General features: G+C 37.4%; 1 protein-coding gene across 1 annotated transcript in view; it reads left to right on the top strand.

Moving 5' to 3' along the window:
• The window catches only part of LOC101087125 (olfactory receptor 2M5-like), a 28,112-nt gene extending 16,489 nt beyond the window's left edge, over positions 1 to 11,623 (top strand). The window contains exons 2-3 of the mRNA XM_011283147.3: positions 427 to 1,375; positions 11,356 to 11,623. Coding sequence (XP_011281449.3) covers positions 427 to 1,375; positions 11,356 to 11,623 — 1,217 coding nt within the window. The remainder of the gene's footprint in view (positions 1 to 426; positions 1,376 to 11,355) is intronic.
• The last annotated feature ends 1,355 nt before the right edge of the window (positions 11,624 to 12,978 follow it).

Genomic DNA, 12,978 nt, shown 5'->3' with positions numbered 1-12,978 from the left:
ATTAAGGAAATCACTGAGAAGATAAGAATGGAAATAGCATAATTTTCTAAAGTTATGAAAAACTGGACAATGGGCAGTTGGAAATTGTGACTTATCAACACATCATCATATTTTACAATTGTAAGAAAAAAACAACTACATTTATCCAAAGTTTCTTTTAATATATGAAAATAAGTCTCATAAAATAAAATTAATGGAATGCATTATAATACATACACTCTGGTTTCTAGAAGTACATTAGGGCATGGATAAGTAATGTAGAAAGAAATATTAAAAACTGATTCAAGTGATCATGGATGATTATTTTCATATTTGCCAATGTTATTACAATATTATTCTTAAACTTTAATAAGAAAATGCTTCATTTCTACGATATTAAAAAAAATCTCTTCTCTTCCTTTTTTAAATCTCCTCTCTTCCTGTTAGCATTACAGACAGCCTTGAGGAGCGGGAATGAGACAAAACCCACAGATTTCATCCTCCTGGGCTTCTTCCCTGAATTTAAATACATTTCAGCCATGGTCTCCATCATTCTCCTGATCTACATGGCAACCTTCACTGGCAACACTCTTCTGATCCTCCTCATTTGGTTGTACTCCCATCTCCACACCCCCATGTACTTCCTGCTCAGTCAGCTCTCCTTAATGGACTTAACTTTGACCTCTAGCATCATCCCCAAGATGGCCACCAACTTCTTCTCTGGATGGCGGAGCATATCATTCTTGGCTTGTGGGACTCAAATTTTCTTCTCCCTGACTGTGGCCATTGCGGAATGCATCCTTATAACGCTCATGTGTTTTGATCGTTATGTAGCCATATGCGATCCTCTTCGGTACCCAGCCATTATAAATCTTAGGGTATGCTTACAGATGATTGCTATGTCTTGGGTTGGAGGGGCACTTACTTCCTTGGGCCACACGGCTTTTACCTTGCATTTTAATATCTGCAGCCCCAGAGAAATTCCCCACTTCTTCTGTGAAGTTATGGCTGTGCTTAGGATCGTCTGTGAGGATATCTCAGCCTATGAGAAGGCAGTGGTGATAACAAGCATCCTTGTTCTGCTCCTGCCCTTATCTCTCATTTTGTCTTCTTATGTTCTCATCTTCCTTGCTGTACTCCGAATGAACTCCCCAGAAGGGAGGAACAAGGCTCTGGCCACCTGCTCCTCTCATCTCTGTGTGGTGGGTCTCTATTTTGGTCCAGGTTTGTGCATATACATGAGACCTGGTTCTGCCAAGACTCCAAAGTTAAATCAGGGTCTTTTTCTGTTTGGAACTGTCCTCACCCCTCTCCTAAATCCTCTTGCCTACAGTCTCAGGAACAAGGAAGTTCTAAGTGCACTGAAAAAGTTAATGGGGCGGTGTCAGTCCTCCAGGTAAATGGCAGAAATCCCAATATCAGCCATAGGCAATATAAAGATGTACCAGCAAAGGGACATTTTGTCTGTTAAGTAATAATCCCTTCAAACCCTGGTAAAGTCAACTAATCTTACTGAGTTTATCTGAAGGAAAAAAAAATGTTTATCTTTTCCTCCCTGTATCTAAAAATTTCTGTCCAATTGTTCTAGATGATGTGCTGATAAAGAACAAGGGACTGTATACATCAATTCTCTTCATGATTTACAATTGATGGTAATGTGAATTTTATTATTTCCAAAGCATCATATTGATTCCATGAAAGAAAGGCCAGTGTCTGCATATCTAGAATGCAAAATAATCACCTAGAATTTAGGTTGTGCTTCAGGATCATTCCCTGGTAAAATTAATTAGTGAGTCCCATGATAAATCATCAGGAATCAAATAAAGTTACCAGTATTTCTTTTTTTTCCCTAACATAATTTTAATTCTTCTTAATCCTGGAAAAATACAATCTTCAATCTATGTCAGTGCTTCCAAAGAGTGGTTTTCTGACCTTTTGCATTAGAATCATTTGCTGACTTCACAAAATATGCTAATTTTTCACCCATCTCAGATGAACATCATTAGAATCTGTTAAATTGGGCTTAAGAATCTGACTAGCAAACCTTTTAGTGATTTTCATATTTACCAAAGTTTGTGAGTCACTGGTATAATTATTGACCCCCTTTTCTAGACCAACCTTGCAAAATAATCTTGCAAAATAATCTTTAAGGTGGCTGGCAAAAACTAATGTTATTTTTTAAGATAGTAGAGAATGAACTTTATGTTTGGAATACTTCAGAATTTAAATATTTTGAGCACACAGTAGTTGAGAAAGTAAACAAGACTCAGATTTGTTATATAAAATATGAATGAAAATATTTATAACACAATGAAATTTTAAGCAGGATGCATCATAGTTTTCTAAAATATTGATACATGTCAAAAATATACTACATAGGTAGAACACTAGGAATTTATTACATGTGTTCCTTTTTAAAATTTAATTAATTAATTAATTAATTTTTATTTATTTTGAGAGAGAGACAGTGCACTCAGGGGAGGGACACAGAGGGTGGGGGAGAGAGAAAGAACCCCAAATAGGCTCCATGCTGACAGTGTGGAGCTGAATGGGGGGCTTAATCCCACAAACCATGAGACCATGGCCTGAGCTGAAATCAGGAGTCAGACACTTAGCTGACTAAGCCACCCAGGCACCCTTGTCTTTTTTTTTTAGAAGTGACTGAGTGAAATTACAGGAAAACAGTTTTTTAGTGAATAGGAAACACTCAGAAGGAGAACTAACAGCCTAATTATTTTTCTCTTAAATATCTCAGAAGCCATCAATTAAACATTGTATTTCAGAGATTGTATTACAAAGCTGAGTTTGGAAAAACTTAAATTATTTGTGTTAAATTTCAACTGTGCCAACAATATTAAAAAAAGTCCCCTCCAGAATTACTAGAGGAATGGCTGAGAGAATATGGTTCAAGAAAGGACCCTGAGAATTTCACTTGAAACTGACTCAAAATACCACTTCTCTAAAAAATAAAATAAAATAAAAACTATCTCTAACTCATCTCAAAATGGAGGAGTGGGTCATTTAATAGGTACTACAATGGTCTGTCACTACCCAGTTGGTGGTGCCATAATATTCTGGTACTCTAAGGGGAATCCACAGATAAGATTGAATTTAGAAGATGATGCCAGGAAGGAAGGGAGAAATACTTAAATGAGGAAATAGTGCTAGCTGAAGAGTTTCTGCTGAATCATATATGTTCATAAAGCATGTTATTTATGTTTGACAGTTTTTACAAAGAGTTCTATTTTTATATGTAACTCATAAATGAACATTTTAATCATGTGAAATTCACAGCAAATAGTTTTCCAGATGGATCTCTGGAAGGCACTCATCTTGGACTTTAAACTATGTGGTTCTAACACACTATTGTTGGAGGAGCACCTTTACACAAGAGGACTTAATCCTTTAGGGGAAAATAATTAAATAAAATAGTTAAGTACATGATTATTCAGAGGAATTATGATTCAATTCTAATTAAATCATGGTTCTTTTGTTTCTTCCCATTCTCATATTCATGATTTTAATTTTCTTCTTCCATTTTAACAGATATCCTATATGTATATATCTGTTGTGGAACAACTCAAATATCTTCTGTAAATAAATAAAACATTTAAAAATCAACCACATTACTAAATATACTATAAAAATAAAATTTTGTAACTGAATAAATTGCTTTAATATGGAAACTGAATTCCGTGGGTTTAAGATGTAGGAAGATGAAACTTTTATGAAAAGGACACTATGACCACAATCTCAGGTGCACAGAGACTCTGAGATACTACAAATGGAAAATAAACATTAAATTGTAGCAGGGAGGGGGCAGGATGTATTTGAAGACAAACACTTTTCAAATGGTTCTCTGACTTGAGACAATTAAAAATAGCAGTATCAGTCATATCACCACAAGAAATTAGCTGAGGCTTTCTTGACAAATTAGATATGTAGATTCTAATCACCAATTCTACAACTTACACATAAAAAGTCAAAGGGATACAAAATTACATATGAAATATCTCGAAAACTAAAATCACTATAGAACATGAGTGATTGGTCAAAGTCTTGTTTTTTTTTTCCAATTGTTTTTGAGCATGCCTCACTAACTCTAAATTTGAAAGAGAAAATTATCAAGGAAGAGAGAAGTTTTGTGGTGACAAATAACTTTTTGTTGACATACGAACAAACATCAGGGTTTCTTCATAAAATTTCAGGTCAATATGACATCAGAGACTATGGTCATTTTGTTTGAGAAATATTTTTTTTTTTAATTTTTTTAACGTTTATTTATTTTTGAGACAGAGAGAGACAGAGCATGAATGGGGGAGGGTCAGAGAGAGGGAGACACAGAATGTGAAACAGGCTCCAGGCTCTGAGCAGTCAGCACAGAGCCTGACGTGGGGCTCGAACTCACGGACCACGAGATCGTGACCTGAGCTGAAGTCGGCCGCTTAACCGACTGAGCCACCCAGGCGCCCCGAGAAATATTTTTTGAGAACCTACTATATGGCAGGAGTTATTTTAGTCACTGGAGCTAAAGCAGTGGAAACAATAAAAGCTCTACTCTTATGGAACTTAATTCTAGTTGTGGAATATGAGAAATAATAAATACTCAATATGTAACATGCTGATAAGTGACATGAAGAAAAGAGAAGCAGGGAGGAAAGATGGAGATGGGATGCCTTCATATACAGTATGACCTGGTAAAGCATCTTTGATTAGAGGTCATTTGAACAGAGACTGTAATGAGTAAAGGAGGGACAGTACATTTAGGAAAATATTGTTCAAACAAAAGAACAATTTAAAAACGACTTTGGGTGTAGAAGTGGGCATAGCATGTTCAAGGGACACTGATGAGGCGACACCAGACTCATTGAAAAAGTGATAGGAGACACAGTAAGACAGCATCAGGAGCACATTATCTATGGCCAATTGGAAAAGTATTGCAATATTTAAAGTGAGAGATAGTAGAAGTTTGAACAGAGGTGGAAGAATATCAGTAAGAAGATGTAATCCAATTCTGACCATACCTCAAAGGTATGCATACTGAAAGAATACAGTTTTAAATCTCTGGACCCAAAAGGGAGACATATTACTTCAGCCTCACAGGTTATTGACAAATCTCCTTTGGTGGCCTTGGGACAGGAAGCACCCATATGCTATGGGTCACTGTCATGGGGTCTGTGCTAGGTAGTCCATATTTGACCCTGCCCTCTCTTGACCAGTATGGACCCCTACTCAGGCTTTATCACCCCAATTCTCTTGTATTCTGACATCCTGTTAAATTTGATCTACGAGAGGCACTGGCAGATCAGAGGGAAGAGTTCAGAGTATTGGTGGCCCTACCTTCACCAGGCTGGGTTTGAGGAGTTGATTGCATTCCTTCACAAAAGGCCATAACCCATTTGGGCAGCTTTCTTGGTTCCCTTTACACCACTCCCTGCCCTTAAAATAAAGGGAAGTAGTGACAAGGGAAGTAGTGTTACCACTAGTAGCAGCTGCCTGCTTTACTCTTTCTGCTGTTTCCCACACACTGTCCTATTTCTGAACACTATATTTTTTAAAATATAATTTGTCAGATTGGTTTCCATACAACACCCAATTCTCATCCCAACAAGTTACCTCCTGCATGCCCATCACCCACTTTCCCTTCTCCCACACCCCCCATCAATCCTCAGTTTGTTCTCAGTCCTTAAGAGTCTCTTATCATTTGCCTCCCTCCCTGTCTGTAATTTTTCCCCTTATCCTCCCCCATAGTCTTCTTTTAAGTTGCTCAAGATCCACGTATGAGTGAAAAGATATGATATCTGTCTTTCTTTCCTGAATTATTTCACTTAGCATAATACCCTCCAGTTTCATCCACGTTGCTGCAAATGGCAAGATTTTATTCTTTCTCATTGACAAGTAGTATTCAATTATATATTTAAGCCACATATTCTTTATCTATTCATCAGCTGATGGACATTTAGACTCTTTCCATAATTTGGCTATTGTTGAAAGTGCTGCTATAAACGTTGTGGTATATGTGCCCCTATGCATCAGTATTCTTGTATTTTTTGGGTAGATTCCTAGCAGTGCTATTGCTGGGTCATAGGGTAGACCTCTTTTTAATTTTTTAAGGAACCTCCAAACTGCTATCCAGAATGGATTCAGCAGTTTTCATTCCCACCAACAGTGCAAGAGGGTTCCCGTTTCTCCACATCCTCTCCAGCATCTATAGTCTCCTGATTAGTTCATTTTAGCCACTCTGACCGGTGTGAGGTGATATCTGAGTGTGGTTTTGATTTGTATTTCCCTACTGATGAGTGATGTTGAGAATCTTTTCATGTGCCTGTTGGCCATCTGGATGTCTTCTTTGGAAAAGTGTCTATTCATGTCTTCTTCCCATTTCTTCACTGGATTATCTGTTTTTCAGGTGGGAGTTTGGTGAGTTCTTCATAGATTTTGGACACTAGCCCTTTACCTGATATGTCTTTTTCAAATATCTTTTCCCATTCCGTAGGTGGTCTTTTAGTTCTGTTTATTGCTTCATTTGCAGTGAAGAAGATTTTTATCTTCATGAGGCCCCAATTGTTCATTTTTGCTTTTGATTTCCTTGCCTTTGGAGATGTGTGAATTAAGAAATTGCTGAGGCTGAGGTCAAAGAAGTTTTTCCTGCTTTTCCCTCTAGGGTTTTGATGGTTTCCTGTCTCACATTCAGGTCCTTCATCCATTTTGAGTTTCTTTTTGTAAATGGTGTAAGAAAAGTGGTCTAGTTTCATTCTTCTGCATGTTGCTGTCCAGTTCTCCCAGGACCCAATTTTTAAAGAGACTGTATTTTTTTTTTCCATTGGATACGCTTTCTTGCTTTGTGAAAGATTAGTTGGCCATACTTTTGTGGGTCCAATTCTGGAGTCTCTATGCTATTCCATTGGTCTAAGTGTCTGTTTTTGTGCCAATACCATGCTGTCTTGATGATTACAGCTTTGTAATAGAGGCTAAAGTCTGGGGTTGTGATGCTTCCTGCTTTGGTCTTCTTCTTCAATATTACTTTGGCTCTTTGGGGTCTTTTGTGGTTCCATATAAATTTTCGGCTTGTTTTTTCTACTTTGAGAAGAATGCTGGTGCAAGCTTGATTGGGATTGCATTGAATGTGTAGGTAGCTTTGGGTAGTATTGACTTTTTAATGATATTTATTTTTCCAATCCATGAGCATGGGATGTTTTCCATTTCTTTATATCTTCTTAAATTTCCTACATAAGCGCTCTATAGTTTTCAGCAGACAGATCTTTGATATCTTTGGTTAGGTTTATTCCTAGGTATTTTATGGTTCTTGGTGCCATTGTGAATGGGATCAGTTTCTTTGTTTGTCTCTCTGTTGCTTCATTATTAGTGTATAAGAATGCGACTGATTTCCGTATATTAATTTTGTATCCTGCAACTTTGCTGAATTCATGTATAAGTTCTAGCAGACTTTTGGTGAAGTCTATTGGGTTTTCCATGTATAATATCCTGTCATCTGAAAGAAGTGAAAGCTTGACTCATCAGTGCCAATTTTGATGCCCTTGATTTCCTCTTGTCTGATTGCTGATGCTAGAACTTACAAAACTATGTTATACAACAGTGGTAAGAGTGGACATCCCTGTTGTGTTCCTGATATCAAGGGGAAAGCTCTCAGTTTTTTCCTATTTAGGATGATACTAGCTGTGGGTTTTTCATAAATGGCTTCCATGATGTTTAGGTATGTTCCTTCTATCCAGATTTTCTTGAGGGTTTTCATCAAGAAAGGATACTGTATTTTGTCAAATGCTTTTTCTCCATCTATCACAGGACCATATGGTTCTTATCTTTATTTGTATTAATGGTATGTATCACATTGCTTAATTTGCGAACATTGAACCAGCCCTGCCTCCCAAGAATGAATCCCACTTGATCATGGTGAATAGTTCTTTTCATATGCTGGTGAATTTGATTCCATAGTATCTTGAGAATTTTTGCATACATATTCATCAGGGATAATTGCTTGTAGTTGTCTTTTTTTCACTGGGTCTCTGTCTGGTTTGGGAATCAAAGTAATGCTGGCTTCAGAGAATGATCTGGAAGTTTTCCTTCCATTTCAATTTTTGCAATAGCTTGAAAAGTATAGGTATTAAGTTGGCTTTAAATGTCTGGTAGAATTCCCCAGTGAAGCCATCTGGTCCAGGACTCATGTTTTGGGAAATTTTTGATGACTAATTCAATTTCTTCACTAGTTATGGGTCTATTCAAATTTTCTATTTCTTCCCATTTGAGTTTTGGTAGTTTATGGGTTTTTAGGAATTTGTCCCTTTCTTCCAAGTTGTCCAGTTTGTTGGTATATAATTTTTCACAGTATTCCTTGATAATTGTTTGTATTTCTGAGGGATTGGTTGTAATAAATCCATTTTCATTCATAATTTTATCAACTTGGGTCCTCTCTCTTATCTTTTTGAGAAACCTGGCTAGAGATTTATCAATTTTGTTTAGTTTTTCAAGAAAAAAAAAAAACCCTCTTGTTTCAGTGATCTGTTCTACTGTTTTTGTGGATTCTGTATTGTTTATTTCTGCTCTGATGTTTATTGTTTCTATTCTTCTGCTGGGTTTGGGGTGTCTTTGCTATTCTGCTTCTAGTTATCTAGGTGTACTGTTAGATTTTGTATTTGAGATTTTTCTTGTAACTTAAGATAGGTCTGGATTGCAATTTATTTTCCTCTTAGGACAGCCTTTGCTATATCCCAAAGTGTTTGGGCTGTTGTTTTTCTCATTTTCATTTGTTTCAGTATATATTTTAATTTCTTCTCTGTTTCCCTGATTGAACCATTCGTTCTTTAATAAGATATACTTTAACCTCCATGCTTTTGGAGGTTTTCCTGACTTTTACCTGTGGTTGATTTCAAGTTTCATTAACATTGTGATCTGAAAGTGCTCATGGTATGATCTCAATTCTTTTATATTATTGAGTGTTCTTTTGTGACCCAGTATGTGATCTATCTTGGAGAATTTCCATGTGTACTCGAGAAGAATGTATATTCTGCTGCTTTGGGATTTGGGTTAAAATATATCTGTCAAGTCCATCTGGTCCAATGTATCATTCAGGGCCATTGCTTCTTTACTGATTTTGTGTCTAGATGATCTGTCTATTGTTGTAAGTGAAATACTAAAGTCTCCAGCAAACACCACATTCTTACCAATAAGATTGCTTATGTTTGTGATTATTATTATTATTATTATTATTTTTAATTTGGGTGCTCCTGAATCTGGTGCATAGACATTTAAAATTGTTAGCTCTTCCTGATGGACAGATGCTGTAATTATTATTGAATACCCTTCTTCACCTCTTGTTACAGCCTTTAATTTAAAGTCTAGTTTGTCTCATATAAGTATGGCAACTCCAGCTTTCTTTTGACTTCCAGTAGCATTATAGATAGTTCTCCATTCCCTCACTTTCAACCTGAAAGTGTCCTCATGTCTGAAATAGGTCTCTAACATACAACAAACAGATGGGTCTTTTTTTTTTTTCCATTCTGATACCCTATGTCTTTTGATTGGAGCATTTAATCAATTTAAATTCAGCATTATAATTGAAATATATGGGTTTAGAGTCATTTTGTTATCTGTAGGTTTCATGCTTGTAGTTACGTCTCTGGTACTTTGTGGTCCTTGCCACATTTCACTCACAGACTCCCCCTTAGGATCTCCTGGAGGGCTGGTTTAGTGGTAGTGAATTCCTTCAGTTTTTAGTTTTTATGGGAAAATTTTATCTCTCATTATATTCTGAATGACCACCTGTGGATAAAGGATTTTTGGCTGCATATTTTTCCTGTTCATCATATTGAAGATTCCCTGCCATTCCTTTCGTCCTACCAAGTTTCATTAAATAGGTCTGGTACTACTCTCATGCTTCTACCTTTGTACATTAAGGCCCGTTTATTCCTAGCTGCTTTCAGAATTCTCTCTTTATCCTTGTATTTTGCCAGTTTCACTATAATATGTCATGCAGAAGATCCATTCAAGTTATGTCTAAAGGAAGTTCTCTGTGTGTCTTGGATTTCAATGTCTGTTTCATTCCCCAGATGGGGGAAGTTCTCAGCTATGATCTGTTCAAGTACACTTTTGGCCCCTTTCTCTTCTTCTTCTGGTATTCTTATGATATGGATATTGTTCCCTTTGATTGCATTACTTAGTTCTCTAATTCTCCCCTCTTGATCCTGGTTTTGTTCTCTCTCTTTTTCTCAACTTCTTCTTTTTCCATAATTTTATCTTCTGATTCACCTAATCTCCCCTCTGCCTTTTCAATCCATGCTGTGGCCACCTCCATTGTATTTTACACCTCATTTGCAACATTTTTTTTTTATCATGACTATTTTTTAGTTCCTTGATCTCTGCAGTAATAGATTCTCTGCTGTTTTTCTATTTCAGTTTCAAGCCCAGTGATTAATCTTATGACTCTCATTCTAAATTCTTGTTCAGTTATATTGCTTATATCTTTTTTGATCAATTCTTTAGCTGTAACTTCTTTCTGGAATTTCTTTTGAGGGGAATTCTTCTGTTTTGTCATTTTGGCTAGTTCTATCCCTTATGAGTTTTAAAAACTTGTTATGTTCTCTGCACCTGTGTGCACTGCTATATTAATGGGAGTCATAAACTGTCCAGGGCCTGGCCTTCCTGGAGGTGTTTTTTGGAGAGTGTTACTGGCTCTCTGTTGTTGTGATTTTGGTTATTTTATTTCTCTACTTGTAATGATGTTTTGGACCCTCCCGAGGTGTGCTTTGATTTTTCCCTTAAGCATCCCTGGAAAGGAAAACAAACAGACAAACAAACAAGAAAGAAAGACATGCAAGCACAGAGACAAATAACACACACACACACACACACACACACACACACATGCACGCACAAACAAAAACAATCCAAAAGCACAAAACCAGAAATACCATCTACAAGTAAAGAACAGGGTGGAGGCAGTGCTGATGGAAGAGCACATACAAAGAGAGAAATGATTGTCGGGGACAAAGAGAAAATAAACATTGACCAGGTAGAGAGACTAAATGGCTTAATCCAGAGAGAGAGAAAGGAAAATAAAGGAGGTAGAAAAAAATAAAAATAAAATAAAATAACACGAAGAAATAGATACCCACATGGAGAAACTATATGGCTTGATAATTCCAGAGAGAGAGAGAAATGAAAGTACAGAAGGAGTAGAACATGTACCAAGAGAATGGGTTAAATATGTCTGCTTAAACAAACCAAGAACCAGAATAAATCAGCCTAGAGGAGGGAAGAGTAAGGAAGGGAGAATATATCTAAATAACAAGAATTGTCCTAGAATTAATCTAGGTTATGCAGCAGCACTGGTCTGGATGATGGATCCTTCTGTTTCCACAGCATCTATCCTGCTCCAGCAGATATGCAATTACCCAGAGTGGAGGGGCGTGGGATGGTGAAGCCTGGTCCTACATCCACTATGAGGCCCTCGGGACCCATCGCTGAGGACCCCCCTTGGTGGTATGGGGGGGAGGCAGGAAATTGGCCATCCCCTAGTCTCTTCTCCATGGTCCTGGTGCACTCTGCTCAAGATGTCCTCACTGTGCCCTGGGCACAGACAGGTGGTACTTCTCACTCCACTGACTCCCCTGATCCTCCACTTGGCTAAGATTCAACGTCCCTCCATGTGCTCTGGCACTGGGGGAACACCTCTCTGTGCAGCCTGATATGTGCTCCCTGCTGGTTTTGTCTGTGCCATAGCACTTCAGGGAGGACGGCCTTTTCCTGCTTCAGACTGTGCTGCTGACCTCACCACCTAGAGGAGACTGGGGGTGGCAGGGGCAGACAGGCTTTGTCCTGTCCCATAGCATTCCAGGGAGGGGACTGCTTTGTCCTACTGTGGACTGTGTCCCTGACCTACCACTGAACCCAGGGCTGGCTCCTCTCCTCCCCAGGTGCAAGAATGGGGCAGCTGGTACCAATCAGAAGAAAGCCCCAGTTAGAGATGGGATCCTTCTCAGTCCCAGTTCAAGATTTATCTCTTGTCCAGATACAGTCTTACATTTCCCTGGCTGCTCTTCCTCTTCCCTTTGTCTCTCTGCAAAAGGGGATCTCTCCCCTCCATGCCTACATGGCCTGTTTTATCTCCCTCATTTCACAATCACCCACCTATAGCCATCAAGGATGTAGCAGTTTCTCCCTTTTTGACTCAGTCTCTTTTACTCCCAGACTCTTGGGGTTCAAAGTCCTTTGGCTTTAGCACTTCTTTGCTTGAGAGACACGGGAAGTAGAGAACCTACTACTTTTCTACCATGTTGGCCTCTTTCACAACATTATATTTTTATTCTTGCTCTCTTTCTTGTGGTTTCATGGCTTTCTATAGTGTTATACTTGGATTGTTTTTTTTCTTTGTGTGTCTATTATAGGGTGGGTTTGTTTTTTTGGTGGTTGCATTTGGGTTCATATAAAAAATTTTATGTGTATAGCAGTCTATATTAAGTTGGTTGCTTAAGTTCAAAGACATTCTAAAAGCACAAAATTTGTTGCTGCCTGTCCCCATTTTATGCATATGATGTCTTATTTTACCCATTTTTATTTTGTCAATGCCATAACTAATTTTTTTCTAGATATAATTCATTTTACTACATTTGTGTTTTTACCTCTATACTGACTTTATAAATGTTAATTTCTTACCTTGACTATGTTTGATTTTTTTCTATGATTTTTTTTTATTTTTATGATTTTCTCATTTCTAATTATGGTATTTTCTTTCCAGTAAAAAGATCACTTTAACATTTTTTTGTAAGATTGGGATACTGTTGATAAACTCCTTTAACTTTAGTTTGTATGGCAACTATTTATCTCTCTTTCTATTGTGAATGATAACCTTGCCAGGTAGAGTATTTTTGGTTGTAGTATTTTTCTTTCAGCACTTTGAATGCATCATGCCAATATCTTCTTGACTATAAAGTTTCTTTTGAAAAAAAAAAAGTTCGGTTGATAACCTTATGAGGTTCCATTGTA

Source organism: Felis catus, chromosome A1 (assembly GCF_018350175.1).
Source record: "Felis catus isolate Fca126 chromosome A1, F.catus_Fca126_mat1.0, whole genome shotgun sequence".
Lineage (NCBI taxonomy): Eukaryota > Metazoa > Chordata > Mammalia > Carnivora > Felidae > Felis > Felis catus.
This window is presented reverse-complemented; position numbering and strand designations above follow the sequence as displayed.